Here is a 17370-nt window from a genome sequence, read left to right as displayed (position 1 = left end):
CCATCATTTTATGGATCAACTTATGTACTAGTTGTTTTTGTTGTACTTTGAGAGAAGGTAGTGAATGTTATGCACATTACGCTAATATATTGATGTGGGTCTGGCACTTCAGTTTAAAAAGAAAGATGGTTTTATAGCTATAGACGACTGCTTTAATCAGAATAAGAAACTTTACAAGAAAATCCTATTAAAAATAAGCTGGAAGAGTTCAAACCAGTTTATCAGTTGACAATTTTAAATTTTTTTTCTTCTTATTTTTTTTTTATCTTTTTTACTTGGTCTAATAGTCTAAACAATTCAATACTATATAAAATTTTATTATTTTGGCCAAATATTTAAAAATTATTAATTTAGTTATGATTTAGCCAATTGAGTTATTTGTCAAAATTGAAGATATTAACGCCAATTAAAAAATAAAAAATTTAAATTGATGGTCTTAATGTTACATTATTTATATACATTGCATAATCTTGAATTCTCATTTCCAAAATACCGTCCATATTACCATTCACATCGCTTAATTTTGACCAGCAACTCAATTTGGTCAAAATTGTACTCAATTGGCCAAATCATAGTTAAATTAATAATTTTAAAAAATTTTACCAAAATAGCAACTTTCATAAAAGTTTAGATTCTTTATTATATTAAACATTTTTACTTTTACTATCTCAATTTTACTCAAACTTGTAAAAAATGCATGATTTACTCAATTATTTTTAAAAGGCAAATCCCAAAAAGTAATTATAGGAAGAATTAAAATAAGAAAAATAAATAAAATAATCAAAGCATATGGCAAAATGAATCGTCAGATTGTTATTTTGTGTTAGATGACAATAAGATGAATCAAGTATTATCAAAAGGTTTTGCTATTTATTTAGTAAAATTAGGTCAGCTTGTACAAGTATACGAATCGAATATTAGTATGGAAAAATTCACCACGAGATCGATCTCACAAAAAACTATAGAGCATATACTATAAAGATTAACTATCATATAAAAATATTAAAAATAAATCTAAACACTCTAAGCCAATGTTTGAAAATAGTTTTAAAATTTATAAAAGAAATTAAATAAATCGAAAGTAAATATGCAAATGGAATAATTAATGTAGACTATATGATAAAATAACATTTAGTCTAGTTTATACTTAGATTTTCCTTTAAGTATAAATCTAATAAATGAAATAGTGATGTGTCTGTCTTCTAAGTCACTCAAGCTAATGATGCAGCCTAGGTTTCTTATACTAAAATAAATTAAAGTAAAGATGGTGTTTGTAATATTTTTAACCTAAAGATTTTCATACCAAATATTATTATTAAATTGATATGATGGTCAATTAATAATAATAGATGAAATTAATACAAGTATGAAAATAAAATAAAAATTATTTATTAAACTCATAATATATAAGGTTCATACATAACTAAAAAGTCAAACTAAACACTTTTGGAACTTAGCCTAACATATATAATCCAACGGCTATTATAATTAAATAAAAAGATATAAAAAATATAAAACAGAAAATTAAAGCTCCCTTAAAATTCAGAAGTTCTTCAAGAGATAAAGAAGATTGATCATCACTCTCCACGTTCTGAAAAGCTACTTTGATATTTGAAAGACTAATACAAAATTAACGAAGTGTTGTAGAAGATGAACTGTAGAGAATTCGCAAAGAGAAAAATACTAGATCCCTCTTGTTTAATTGATCTCTACTTCTTGTAGAGATTCCTGTTTCAGAGTCATTCTCTAAGCACAATACTGCTATAGTTATCTTTTAACTACCATAAATAAAATAAATAACTTAAAAAATAATTATTTTTAATTACACCATAACTAATTAATTTTCTCTTTGTGGACCTTCATAAATTCGGTTAGGCCGGCAAATTGATAGTCCACTTATTTTTATTCTAAGATTTTACAGCCGCAGTTCAATTAAAGCTCATTTATGTACTTTTGGCTCATATTTTCTTTCCTTTGTCAATATCACATAAATTAAAAAATAAAGGTAAAGTGAAATAATAAGCACATATTTTTACATATTATATATATAAAAATACTAAAAAATCACTAAAATACCTTAATCATATATATTAATTAACAACATTCCGTATGTTGAATCTATTAGCATAATTCTCAATTTTATAAGAATTCTAGTTGTTATAAATAAATAATTAAATAAGACATGAACTATTTGAAATCTTACTAGAACTTATTATTTAGGAATTAAAGAAAATCTTTTATAAAAGATTAAATTAGCTAAAGAAAAAAATTATATCGACATTTATCGACTTTCTAATAATTAATACACTTGTTAGAATAAAAAATTATTAAATTTTAATAAATATTTATTTATTTAATTGTATAATTATCGAAAACTTAAAATAATTGTTGACCAATATGAATTTAAAATTAAAAGTTATTATACAAGAATGAAATTATATTTCAACTAAATATTTAATTATTAATTCAATAAATGATTACAATATATATATATATATATATATATATATATACTCATTAAAAGATATACATAAGTACTCTTAATATCTTTCTATATTAATAAAAATAAAACTATTTTTATTTGCTTTTATTTTAGTTCTCTTTATAAAATATCACTTCTGATGAATTATTAATTATAAGGGATCTGTAGAATTAAATGAAGACTTAAATAAATATGGATAATTTTAGGAAAGAAATCTCTTGACTATTAGAGAAAGATTGAGAGAGAGAGGTGGTGCAATTTTTAATAGGATCATTTGTCAAAATTTATTAATTATTAAATAATAGAATTATTTGGAATGGATTGGTTTGTTTGAAAGTTATTAATTTATATAATTATTAATTTATTAAATATTATATATAAAAGATTGACTGTATATACATAAATATTTATTCGAGCAGTGTAATATTTAATTATAATTCATTTGATACTTAAAATTTTCGGGAGAACATAGTAGTTTTTCTTTATAATAAATGGAATTTATTAAATTAATAAATAGGGAAAAATATTTCATTCAAGCTGAAAGACTACCCAAAGACAAAAGGCTTACCAAATATATTCTAAAAAAGAAATCCTAAATAGCACAATGATATGTGAAAAAAGATACGAAACACATTAAATAACTTTGGCAGCAGAAAAAGTAAAAGATGGAGGAGACCATACAGAAAGTTGCAGCAGCTTTTCTGCATGAAATAGAACTGAGAACCAATGAAAGTTATAAGATTGCTGCAAAAATGATATTAGCCATACAAATTTGTTGGATGTATAAACAATTTGGGCCCAAAAAATAAAATAAAAAATGTAAAAGATCAAAAGTCTATAATTATTAATCAACTAATTAAATAAATTAATTTAATTAATTAGTTAATTTGGTTAGTTACTAATTAAGAGTAATGTGAAGAAGTGATTCAATAAAGACAAGACTTACAAATGATCCTTTAAGCTTTCAAAGAGATCCAATGACAAGATCCAAGTCCAAAAAGATGCAAGAAGGTTTGTTGTGCTTAATTAAAGATATTTGAAGTGTTCAAACACAATAAGGCTCAGCCCAAGATTTAGGATTGCAAAAAGGATCCAAAATCATCAATTTAGTGCAATAAGTTTGGGCTGAACTCATAGGTCGAATAAGATTCATTTGAAGCATTTTTATTTTTATTTTTATTAGGTTTTTCTTAAGTTATGGTGTGATTAGTTGTCTTTTAGAGTTACAAAATTGATGCACATAATTAGTCATAATTTAGAGTTACAAAATGGATGCACATAATTAGTTGTCATTTGGGAGTTACAAAATGGGTGACATCAATGTAAAAACAGCCACTGTTAATAAGTTTTAAGGGAAATTAAAGGGAAAAACGTGGGAAAGTTTAAAAGACATTCATTTAGGTTTCTTTGTCTTGTTTTGGCTATAAATATCAAAGCCAAATCCATTTGTAAACATAGAATTTTGAATGATAATTTTTATTTGCTCTTTGTGAGTGTTTTTGCTTAAATTCTTGCATGAACTTTGAACTTATCAAACTATTTTTAGTTTGTGGCGTTCTCTAACCAAAATCTTGTGTTTGATTCATAACTTATCAAATCATACTTGGTTTGTGGCGTTTGGAGTTGAATTCAAGTGCTAGTTTCATTGTTGGAACTAGTTTTTTTCTAACTTCACTTGAGGAGATCCTTGGGTTTTGGAATCATCTTGATTGGAGGGTGTTTTCTTGCATTCCATATGTATCATAACTCATTAGTTATTGGGGTGTGTGGTTGCTAAGATGATGATTTCCTATCATTTGGTATCAGAGCTTGCTTCAAGTTGAGGTTTGCTTATCTTTGTGTTTTGTGTGTTATTAAAGTTTCTCATCTTCTTTATTTTTTTGTGCCGAATTCTTCTTGTTTCAATTTTTTCCTTCTAAGTACTCTTTCTTTTCAAAGTTTACACCTTTGTGTTCATAAAGTAAAACTTCGTTGTCCCTTGCTAAAAAAAATAAATTTGTGTCGTTCATAATTTCTTTTCACTTGTGTTATTATAATTAAAAAAATAAAAAAAATCAAAAGATACAAAAAAAAAAAAAGAAGAAAGTTTGGACGGCATAGAAGTCTTATTCTATTATTTTATTTTATTGCTTTCTTGTGTCTAGCTACTTTAAATTTGGCCTTACCTAACAACTTGATCTAGACCAACCTTTTTTTTCACTCCATTGAATTGCCATAATCTTGTAACACCCGGAAATTTTATATATTTAATAATGAGTTTTTATTTAAGTTAATTTTAGCTTTATTTTTATTCGGTTTAATTGGAATGATTTAAATACAAATTTTGAATGTTCATGTTAGATAAATAAATGAGTTATTTTTCCATATCCAATTAGTTTGATTTTTAAGGAGTTAATTAAATAAATTATTTGAGGAATAAATTATATTTTTATTTGGTTATTCAAAATTTTCCCAAATGTATATATATATAAATAAATAAAATTATATATTGAAAAAAAAAATTTTGGTAGAAATTGTGAGAGATGTTTATAAAAGAATTTTGGGGAAGATTGGTATTATAATTGATTAGTAGTATTAAATTTTGAGTTGGAAATTGATTATTTAATTTAAATGTGTATAGGATTTAATTGGAGGATTATTTTGGAATAAGGATTAAAAGTATAATTTTATTTTTGTGAGGGTTTAATGGAAATTTGTGAGTTTGGTATTTTCGTAAATAAATATGTCGGTCAGGGGTATTTTTGTAATTGTGTATTTTCAATAATTCGGTTTTGGCCCAAATTAATTAGTTAAGGGCTTAATTGAAAGGATAAAGGAAAGTCTAGGGGTTAAATTGGAATTCTGCAGGATGAAATTGTAAGTAATTAAGGAAGTTGAGAGACCAAATTATAATAAGGAAAAGTTCAGGGGCCTAATGTTGATATTGAAAGGAGTGGGATCGGGGAGAGAGAAAGTAGATCGGGAGAGAGAGAGAGAGGTGATGGTAGAAGAAGAAGAAGGCGGCGTCGTGTCGGTGGCGGCCAGTCGTGGCCGTCGGAGCGATGGGCGGCGCGGCCGGAGAACGACAGTCTGGCGTGGGAATCGCGTGTAGGAGCGGCCCGAGGTCGCCCTACCGCTTCCGGTGGTTGGCGGCCGAGTCGAGTGACGATCGGCCTCTCTGGCAAGGGCTCTCTTTTGGCGAAGGCAACGCCTGTGGTGGCCGGAGACGGAAGATCCGGTGGAGAGAGAAAGTAGGGGGCAGCGATTTTTTAGCTTTCCCGTGAGCTCCGTGAGGATGGACGATCGGAGGACGTATCCCCACTCTCATCAGCTCAAGCTTCGCATTGGGACCGGTTTCGTGGCGATCGGGCTTCGTTTGCAAATCGACGGCCGAAATCGTTCCTATATCTCTCCGGATGATCGGGTGTCGGATCGGAAAATCGGTAGCGGCGATCGTCATCAGCGCGTTGTTGTGAGTCCGATGGTGTGCTCAGATCGTCGATCGGACTCCAGCGGCCGGAGGCGAGTTGACCGAGCGACCGAGCGTCTCGGTAATTTTCTCTGGCCCGTTAATTTTAGAAATTCTTTGATTTATTTTGTGTGTCTATTGATTGTATTGAGTATTTGATGATATTTGTGAGTCATAAATAATTGTCAGTTTGCCTGCCATAGTCGTATTTTTGTGCTGTGTGGCGGAGTCGGGAAATAGTGAAGTTTGGGGACCCGACTCCTGTTGTTTGAATTGTTAAGTATTTGAAGTGTTTTTCTGGCAGGTAGGGGAGGTTCTGCCGGATTTTCGGTAGAATTCTCCCGAGTCGAGATTCTTAGTCAGTGAGTCCTAGGAGTCTAAACCTAGGATTAATGATCGATTATTTCAGCGTTTTGATAAATTGTTTTCCGTGACTAGATTGTCCGTTTGTTCGGCTCGCTCCAACCGAGGCACCGGAGCAGAGCTAGGAGGTCGCCCAATTCTGTGAGTTAAAGTCATATATCGCTTATGCACGTGTCATGCATAAAATTTGATTTGCTACTGTGATTATTCATTTGCAATTTTAATTTTTCATTTAATTATTATCATTATTTTCATGATGCTTTTAATTACTATTTAAATATGTTTTTCCTTTATCACCAATTTTAATATTGCATGATGACTCAGGATGGGACGGCAGTAGAACATAGGAGTTGGATGTGTGTTCCAATATAATCTGAGAGAGATAGAAAAAGGGTAAAGAGGTAAAAATTTTGAGAAAGAAAGATTAGGACCTGCCCTGGTCGAGCATCGCTCTCTAGGCCTAGTAGAGTGTGGTTGCCGGAGTAAAGGTCCCTGGTCGAGCATTGCTCTCTGGGCGCCGGCTTATTTGGAAATTTAAGTGACCAGACTGGAGGTAAGGTCCTTGGTCGAGCTATACTCTCTGGGCGCCAGTCTTATTGGATAAGAGAGCCGAAAGGCTAAGGCTGAGATTTAAGTGACCAGATTGGAGGTAAGGTCCCTGGTCGAGTTATGCTCTCTGGGCGCCAGTTTTATTGGATAAGAGAGCCGAAAGGCTAAGGCTGAGAGTTAAGTGACCGGACTGGAGGTAAGGTCCCTAGTCGAGCTTTGCTCTCTGGGCGCCAGTCCTGTTGGAATGAGAGGTTTGAGATGTTAGAGTTGAGGTTAGTTGAGACATAAGTGTTGAAATAAATCGAGATGTTAGAGTTGGGATTAGGGTTATACTGAAGTACTCTGTCCCGTTGCATGTGGAATAATTTTTGTTTAAGCATGGCATGACACATATGTCTTAACATGACACGTATGGTTCACGTGATTTATTAATTATTTTAAAATTAAATGAATGTGATATTGAAATGTTTGAAACTGTTTTAGATATATGATTTTAGCTCACTCTCGAGACTGACAGTCTCCATTTACTGTTTTTCAGATTCGTGACTGTTAGTCTTCCCGCGACTCTTATTCAGTAACCCGACTCCTTCATCATCGGGTGATGTATTTGATTTGGTATGTAAATTGGTAAATCTTAGATTCTCCGCGATAATAATAATAGATGTATCAGTTGTAAATTTTCTGTAGTTTCGGGTCTCGCCTAATTGTTCCGGCAGACCAATTCAATTATGTAACATTTAATGTTAAGATAATTTATTGCTTTAATAATATTAATTTGAGATGAGATTTGATTGAGTTAGTGAGTTTCAGGCTTACTACTGGATTCGGTGGCCTTAAGCCTACCCATTCCCTAGTGCCGGTCACGGGTCCACGGGTGGGGTCGTGACAAATCTGATTTGGTTTGTTTAGGTGATTAGTTAATCTAAGAACCTAAAGCAAAAACAAGAGAGGTAAAAGGCAATAGTGGTGAGACTAGCATCGAGAAAAGCCAAAACTTTGAGTGAAACACAAGCGGTGTGACATTTTAATTGAGAGAAACACGCAAACGAGTGTTTTTGTGAGGCTATACTAACTTGTTTTTAAGTTTTTGCGCAATGTTAAAAGAACAAGTTTCAAGTAGTGTTGGAGCATCCATTGAGCAAACTTTGCAAGCAATGCAAAAAGAGTTTGAAAGAATATATAGGCGAATGGATGATGTTGTTGAAAGTGTGAGAAGGCAAGGTGAAACTATTACAAGGATTCAAAATGAGCCTAGAAGAGAAAGGCAACTAGCCTTTGAACAAGAGGATTATGACGCCGAAGATGAATTGGAGGATGACTAAACAACCACTTTTAGTGGAGATGACCATCCTAGGAGACACAATAGGAGATCAAGGCAAGATGGTGTAGATCGCAACCTAGGCAGCATTAAAATAAAAATTCCTTCCTTCCAAGGAAAGAATGATCCTAATGTCTACTTGGAATGGGAGCAAAAGGTGGAGATGATCTTCGAATGCCATAACTGTTCGGAGGAGAAAAAGGTAAAACTTGCTGTTGTTGAGTTTTGTGATTACGCTAGTGTTTGGTGGCATCATTTGTATAGGGAAAGGAGACGAAATGGAGAAAGACCCGTAGGGTCATGAATGGAGATGAAACGCATCATGAGGAAGAAGTTCATTCCTAACTATTACTATAGAGATTCGCATCAACGATTGCAAACTCTAAGGCAAGTAACCATGAGTGCGGAGGAGTACCACAAAGAAATGGAAATGGCTATGATTAAAGCAAATATGGAGGAGGATAGAGAGGCCACCATGGCAAGATTCTTGAATGGTCTAAACAAGAATATTGCTGATCTTGTGGAGTTGCAACATTATGTGGAACTTGAGGACATGGTGAATGTGGCTATGAAAATTGAAAGGCAACTCAAGCAAAAAGGTGCAAGTAAGTTTGATTCTAAACTTAATTCAAGTTTTAGTTCTTCTAATTGAAAATCGAATTGGAGTACAAAGGATGATAAATTTGCTAAGCCTAAAATGGATGAGAATAGGAATAAAAATGAAATAGGCAGCAAAAATAAAGCTGAGAATCAAGCTAATCAATCTAGAAGCTTGAAGTGTTTTAAGTGTCTTGGACATGGACATTATGCACGTGATTGCCCTAATAAGAGGACCATGATTATTAGAGATGAAATTGTTGAATCTGAAAGTGAAAATGAAAATGATGATGAGAATGATGACATGCCAACTTTAGAGGATGTTAGTGATGTTGAGTATGCTAAAGGGGATGTGTTAGTAGTACAACGCACACTTAATTTGCAATGTAAACACGATGAACATGGAGAGCAGCGTGAGAATTTGTTTCATACTCATTGTTTAATTGCTAATAAGTTGTGTAACATGATTGTTGATAGCGGAAGTTGTACTAATGTTGCTAGTACTTTGCATGTGGAGAAATTGAAATTACCAACTACCAAACACCCAAGGCCTTACAAGTTGCAATGGTTGAATGATAGTGGTGTTGTGAAGGTAAATAAGCAAGTGCTAATTTCTTTTTTCATTGGGAGATATAAGGATGAGGTGCTTTGTGATGTGGTTCTCATGTATGCCGGACATGTTTTATTGGGAAGACCTTGGTAATATGATAGGCGTGTGATTTATGATGGGTTCAAGAATCGATATTTCTTGACTATTGATGGACAAAAGTTCAGTCTTGGACCATTACCTCCCAAGGCCATTTTTGATGATCAAGTGAGAATTAAACAATAATATGAAGAGCTTGAATCTTCATATGAAGAATATCAGGGGAGGGAGCAAAAAATAGTGAAAAAAGAAAAAGGTGAGGTAAGTGGTAAAAGTGAGTGTAATGGGAAACACAAGGTGAGAGAAAACAAGGGAAATGAGAGTGAAAGAAAGATGAATGTGTATACAAAGCCAAGTGATGTGAGAAAAATACTAACCTTGAGGCAGCCCTTACTTGTACTCATGTACAAGGAAGTCTTGATGATTTCTAACGATCTTAACAAGGATTTGCCTAGTGTTGTTCTTGAGCTTTTACAGGAATATGAAGACCTCTTTCCCGAAGATGTGCCTAAAAGATTACCACCAATTTGAGAAATTAAACATCAAATTAATTTCATTCCAGGTGCAAGCATACCAAATAGGCCAGCATATAGATGCAACCCCGAGGAGATAAAAGAAATCCAAAGGCAAGTGAATGAGCTTATGGATAAGGGGTACATAAGAGAAAGCATGAGTCCTTATGTGGTTCTTGTAATTTTAGTGCCTAAGAAAGATGGTTCATGGAGGATGTGTGTTGATTGTCGTGCCGTCAATAAAATAACGGTAAAGTATCGTCATCCTATACCTAGGCTAGATGACATGTTGGATGAATTGCACGGTGCTTGTGTGTTTTCTAAAGTGAATTTAAAATCTGGATATTATCAAATAAGAATGCGTGAGGGTGATGAATGGAAAACCGCTTTCAAAACAAAACATGGATTATATGAGTGGTTAGTCATGCCGTTTGGTTTAACTAATGCTCCAAGTACTTTTATGTGATTGATGAATCATGTTTTGTGCGCTTTCATTGGAAAGTTTGTAGTGGTTTATTTTGATGATATTCTTGTGTATAGCAAATCTTTAGATGAGCATGTAATACACTTAAAGCTGGTTTTTGATGTGTTAAGGCAAGAGACATTATATGCTAATCTTAAGAAATGCACTTTTTGCACTAATAAAATTACTTTTTTTGGATATATTGTTAATGACAAGGGAATTCATGTTGATCAAGAAAAAGTAAAAGTAATTAGAGAGTGGACAAAACCTACTAGTGTGCATGATGTTAGGAGTTTTCATGGTCTTGCTAGCTTTTATAGGAGATTCATTAAGGATTTTTCTACAATTGATGCACCTTTAACTGAATGCATTAAAAAGAATGTGGGTTTCAAGTGGGGAAAAGCACAAGATGATGCTTTTAACTTGCTAAAAGACAAACTTAGTTCAGCACCTTTACTTGCTTTGCCTGACTTTGCTAAAACCTTTGAGGTTGAGTGTGATGCAAGTGGAATAGGTATTGGTGGAGTCTTGATGCAAGAAGGAAGACCAATTGCGTTCTTTAGTGAGAAGCTAAGTGGAGCAAGTCTAAACTACCCAACTTATGACAAAGAGTTTTATGCTTTGGTAAGAGTTTTAGAGACATGGCAGCACTATCTTTAGTATAAGGAATTCATTATACACACCGACCACGAGTCTTTAAAATATCTCAAAGGACAAGGGAAGCTAAGCCGTAGGCATGCTAAATGGGTGGAATTTATTGAATCCTTTTCATACATCATCAAGTACAAACAAGGTAAAGAGAATGTTGTTGCCGATGCTCTATCTAGAAGGTATGCTCTAATTTCTACACTTGATGCAAAGTTATTGGGTTTTGAGTTCATTAAGGAATTATATAATTCAGACCATGATTTTGCTAATGTATATGGGGCATGTGAGAGAGGGGGGTTTGACAAGTTCTACAGACATGATGGTTTTCTTGCCTCAATCTTCTTTAAGAGAGTTGCTTGTGAGGGAGGCACATGGTGGGGGTTTGATGGGGCACTTTGGTGTGAAAAAGACTTTAGATGTTTTAGAAAATTATTTCTTTTGGCCATAAATGAAAAGAGATGTTCAAAAAATACGTGAGAGATGCATCACTTGTAAACAAGCTAAATCTAAAGTGATGCCTCATGGGTTGTATACTCCACTTCCCATACCTAATGAACCTTGGGTAGACATTTCTATGGACTTTGTTCTAGGATTATTTAGGTCAAGGGGAGGGAAAGATTCTATTTTTGTTGTTGTTGACAGGTTTAGCAAAATGACACATTTCATTCCATGCCACAAGACAGATGATGCAACTCATATTGCAGGGTTGTTCTTCAAAGAAATTGTAAGATTGTATGGGGTTCCAAGGATAATTGTCAGTGATAGAGATGTCAAGTTCCTTAGCCACTTTTGAAGACACTTTGGAGCAAGTTGGGAACAAAGCTTCTATTCTCAACAACTTGTCATCCACAAACGGATGGACAATCAGAGGTGGTTAATAGGACTCTCTCATAACTATTGAGGGTAATAATTCAAAGAAATTTGAAGAATTGGGAAGAATGTTTGCCACACGTTGAGTTTGCATACAATAGGAGTATTCATAGTACAACAAATTGTTCACCTTTTGAGATTGTATATGGGTTCAATCCATTAACTCCAATGGATTTACTACCATTACCCATTGATAAGGCTAATTTTAAAGGCAAGCAAAAAGCTGAACTTGTTAAAAGCTTACATGAGAAGGTGCGTGCTCAAATAGAGAAAAAAAATCAACAATATCAAAAGCAATATAACAAGGGGAGAAAGAAAGTTGTATTTGAACCGGGTGACTAGGTTTGGGTACATTTGAGAAAGGAAAGATTTTCAAGCCAAAAGAAGTCTAAATTAATGCTAAGAGGGGATGGGCCATTCCAAGTCCTTGAAAGAATTAATGACAATGCCTATAAGATAGATTTGCCAAGTGAGTATGGCAATGTTAGTGCTTCTTTTAATGTTGCTGATCTTTCTTTATTTGATGTAGGTGATGAAGTTGACAATGAGGCTGATTCGAGGACGAATCCTTACAAGGAGAGAGGGAATGATGCAATAAAGACAAGAATTACAAATGATCCTTTAAGCTTTCAAGGAGGTCCAATGACAAGATCCAAGTCCAAAAGGATGCAAAAAGCTTTGTTGGGCTTAATTAAAGATATTTGGAGTGTTCAAACACAACAAGGCTTAGCCCAAGATTTAGGATTGCAAAAAGGATCCAAAATCATCAATTTAGTGCAATAAGTTTGGGCTGAACTCATAGGTCCAATAAGATTCATTTGAAGCCTTTTTATTTTTATTTTTATTAGGTTTTTCTTAAGTTATGGTATGATTAGTTGTCTTTTAGAGTTACAAAATGGATGCACATAATTAGTTGTCATTTGGGAGTTACAAAATGAGTGACATCAATGTAAAAATAACCACTTTTAATAAGTTTTAAGAGAATTTAAAGGGAAAAACGTGGGGAAGCTCAAAAGACATCCATTTAGGTTTTTTTGTCTTGTTTTGGCAATAAATATCAAAGCCAAATCCATTTGTAAACATAGAATTTTGAATGATAATCTTTGTTTGCTCTTTGTGAGTGTTTTTGCTTAAGTTCTTCCATGAACTTTGAACTTATCAAACTATTTTTAGTTTGTGGCGTTCTCTAACCAAAATCTTGTGTTTGATTCATAACTTATCAAATCATACTTGGTTTGTGGCGTTTGGAGTTGAATTCAAGTGCTAGTTTCATTGTTGGAACTAGTTTTTCCTAACTTCACTTGAGGAGATCCTTGGGTTTTGGAATCATCTTGATTGGAGGATGTTTTCTTGCATTCCATATGTATCATAACTCATTAGATATTGGGGTGTGTGGTTGCTAAGATGATAATTTCCTATCAAGAAGAGTAGTGGAAAGAAGATAGGTAGACGGTTACTTCCACTTCTAAAAAATAAAGAGATAATTGGCACACAAAGCGGAAGAAAATCTCCAAGTATACTGAAACTTGGGGATCTCTATAAAAAGAACAGGTGCAATACGAAAAAATAGAAACAAATCGATAACAACTACACAATTCAAATTCTCAAAAAACACATTTCAAACCTTTAGTTTTCCAGTCAATTATTATTCAAGTATTTGTTTTTATATTTACGTTCATTTCAAATATTCAATTGTTTATTCCCCAGCGAATTAAATACCAATCATTTATTGTCATTTTTCAATTAATTTTTACAGTGTCTTTTGAGAATTTAAGCAAATTGTGGTAAAAAAGCCTAGGAACTCACAAAAATCTTATTAAAGAAGTCAATTAAGGCGCATTAATTACAACGATTTGTATACCTACACATGTGGCATGCTTAGCATCAAATTTCCACCAAATAAAATTTATAAACAATAAGAATGATTCCACCAACCCAATCCACTATTCTAGAAATAGCTTAATTTCAATAAATTAAAAAAATTTCCGCAAAAAGATTTCCTCCCTAAGAATATGCTTAATTTCAATATCAAGAAACAAGTTAGACAACTCCTTAACAACATACCGTTTGGTTCAATTCTGTTTTAACCAAAAATTGAATTACGAAATTTTTTGATTTTATTAATCGAATTGAACCAAAATATTAAGTGTAATCTAATGGTGTTTTAGGTGGATGTTTATTGGAAAAGTGCTAGTTATTTCTATTTCTGGTAATAGTCCTAAAGATCAAGAATTTCAATTTTTTAGGAGTAGCTTTATGGCTGTGTGGATGATGGTTCGCCTATTGAGTATATTAGTAGTTTAGACGGATTGTCGAGTATTGACGAGTTCTCAACTCACATGGAAATTCACTTTTAGGCGAGTCTACATCAACTACTATCGATTGAAACAAAAATAATAAGTGTAGTATTACAAAAAATAAATTAAAGAATTGGTACCATTTGGATATAACCAACAAAATTTTGATACCAATGTGGCAATTTAGCCATAGACCGATGAATTTACTCGAACAACATCTAAGAACTCCACTAATTCCAGCTAATCCTGGTTTACAAATTGAAGTACCGTCTACGTTCCATTTTATGTTAGAGACAGATATTGCTGCAATCGCGGTTAGATAAATCACAAAGTAACTTATGGGTTTTGCCTACTTTCAATTACTAACAAGCTTGTGAAACTGAATTTCTGTATTAGAGACTTAATTATTTGTCACAAGTACCATAGTGGTGTATGTAACATGTTATTAAGAAATCAACTCCATTACAAGATAGTAGATAAATCTTATTCAGATTCAGAAACATCTAATCTTTTAGTAAGAGAACTTCATTCATGAATTTTTCCAAATTCATGGATGATGAACCATTTGGAGCAGTGGCTTCTTCTGCCAACTTTTTCCATTCCATGGCGTTATTCCTCATCTCCTTACCTTTCTCTCCCTCCATCAGCTCCCTGACAAGCTTCTCAACTTCATCTCTCTTGACATTATTATCAATCTCCATGCCAACTCCCCATTCATTGCAACTGTATCTACAGTTTGTTGGCTGATCTGCAAAGAATGGCCAGCAAAGCATAGGCACTCCTGCCGACAAGCTCTCCATCGTTGAACCCCAACCACTATGCGTCAGGAATCCTCCGATTGATGGGTGATTAAGGACTTCTTCTTGTGGACACCAGTGTGCAATTAGACTTCTTTCTTTAGTCTCTTGAAAGAAATCCGGTGGCAAAATCGCCGATTCACCAATAACCAAATCCCGCCTAATAATCCATAAAAACGGATGCTTGCTATTAGCCAGTCCCATTCCGAATTCAAGTAGTTGTTCTTGGGTCATGACAGCTACGCTTCCGAAATTAACATAAACAACTGAGTTGGGTTCGAAGGAGTCTAGCCATGGGAGACACTCAGCTTCTTCTTTCCATAAGTTGTATCCAACAGAGTCTAGATTTTCATCTCGAATTTGATCAAGAAGAAACTGAACTGGGCCAATGGCATAAACAGGAGGAAAGATAGAAGAATAGCCAGCAAGAACATCTCTCTCCAGTGCATCAAAGGTCTGAATAGCGATTGCGGAAGCCTTAACAGAATTCTCAGCAGTTTCCATGGTAAAGTTAAAGAGCAAATCTTCTGAATTCGTTGTACGAAGTAAGCTTGGAAGATCTCTTAGTCGAATGCCTTTCATACCTGGAATCCAGTCCACAGTTGTGTCCAAATAGCCATTTGTCAGGCAACTCTCATCTGCAACACAAAAAGTAGCATACGCAAGTCAATAAATGCACTTGCACTAATACGACATATATGCTTTAAAAAGTATATAAACCTTTAAGCGGTATAAAACCCTTGTCTTTAAGAGCAGCATAGTGTTTAAATCCCATGATAGCAGAGGCAGACATAGTGGAAAAAAACACAAGAGGGAGTTCCAGTTCTTCAGCAGCTCTCACAGCAAATGTTGAAGTGAAACAATCTGCAACAATGCAAGTAAGTGGAGGCATATTCCTGGAAGAAGCAGTATCCTTAATCTTTGCAACAAGTTGAACAAACGGTTGCAAGAATTTCTTCCAGACAGATTCACAAAGAGAAGGTATATCTTGGGTGGAATCAGGATCAGAAGGAGGAAGACCGTCAGGAATAGTTTCGAATTGGAAGCCGGGTAAGCCATCCATTGAATTGGGTCCTCTAGAATGGAGAAAACGATTGTGGTTAAACTCAGTATTGACAAAAGTAATGTGAAAACCTCTAGAGTAAAGAATCTTTGCTAGTTTAAGCATTGTTTTTATATGGCCTTGAAGTGGAAATGGAACAAAAAGTGCATGAGGCTTATTTGCAGCAATCTCGGTAAAGGCCATCTCTCACTATAACCTTCTTCACTCAGCTTCACAACTCTACCTTCCAAAGAGTTCCTCCTCTCTGGTTTTATAGCAGGGGAGTACCAATTTTGCGTTAATAAAAAAGACCCTTATAATACAAGACTCTTTTTGGTAGTGCTGGACTCTAATATATATTTGTTATTGGTAAAATTTGCAATCATTGAGTTCTTGTAGGGTGTAAAGTGAGTGATTGAGAAATAAAAGTAACAATTATTAATTTGTAGTGGACTGGTTATAATAATAATAATTTAGCTGAAGATTATGGCTACCTTCTTGCTGCTCCTGCTGGTGCCTTTTTCTTTTTTAAATTTTAACTTTTAAGTGTGGGAAATGTGTCAGTATTTTGTGAATGGCGGGGCCGCCTGAGCGCCAGAAACTCTTGCACCAGTCCGGAGAACAGCCATACCCATGTCTTCATTCATCTGTCATGTTGGACCAGCGGATAACAAATGTAATCTGATAGGTAAATTTGAAGATTCATAGCAAGGATGTCTTCAATGGTTCACTTTTTTGTTTGAATATCTTTAGATAATGGAAAAAATATTTATCTACCATTAGAATATATAATCTGGGTAGGGCAAAGGCCACACCAAATTTTTATTAAGGCTACATAATATTTCTTTAGGTGGGCTATCACAGGTCTAACATTTTATTTAATTTAGACCATAAAAGGTTAACCATATAAGAGATGGAAGGAGATCACGAAACTGCAATTTGTCTCTAGAAAAGCAAAATTCCTTACCAATCAATGAGGTCTAAATTGGTTAAGACAATACAAGTACATTGATTATTGACATATATTAATTTGATTTTTTTTTTATATCTAAAATTATTAAACTTGTACCTCCACTAGCATGAATTCTTATATTCTAGAACACAGCCAATCATACAAGTCAAGTATTAAATATTGTGGCAGGCAAATAGAATTCTTGTTAAGATAGTATAGTGTGTGCTTCTAAAATCAAGCTTCTAATTCATTTATATTTTTTTAAGAACATGTGCATTGCATGTAAATGATACGCACTGTTGCACATACATTCTTTTCATGATCAAATAAAATTACTTACTCCATAATTAATTTACTATTACACCAACATGCTTAGTCTAATAGTA

General features: G+C 33.6%; 1 protein-coding gene across 1 annotated transcript; it reads right to left on the bottom strand.

Moving 5' to 3' along the window:
• Nucleotides 1-14564: 14564 nt before the first annotated feature.
• Nucleotides 14565-16325, bottom strand: LOC8268036 (7-deoxyloganetin glucosyltransferase). Its single transcript, XM_048373478.1, has 2 exons — nucleotides 15711-16325; nucleotides 14565-15628 (listed from the first exon to the last, which is right to left on the bottom strand). Exons 1-2 carry the CDS (start codon nucleotides 16234-16236, stop codon nucleotides 14697-14699), a joined length of 1458 nt encoding a protein of 485 aa, XP_048229435.1. The 5' UTR covers nucleotides 16237-16325; the 3' UTR covers nucleotides 14565-14696.
• Nucleotides 16326-17370: the final 1045 nt, after the last annotated feature.

Source organism: Ricinus communis, chromosome 4 (genome assembly GCF_019578655.1).
Source record: "Ricinus communis isolate WT05 ecotype wild-type chromosome 4, ASM1957865v1, whole genome shotgun sequence".
NCBI classification, from domain to species: Eukaryota; Viridiplantae; Streptophyta; class Magnoliopsida; order Malpighiales; family Euphorbiaceae; genus Ricinus; species Ricinus communis.
Note: the sequence above shows the minus strand (reverse complement) of the source record. Positions and strands in the feature narration are given on the sequence as shown.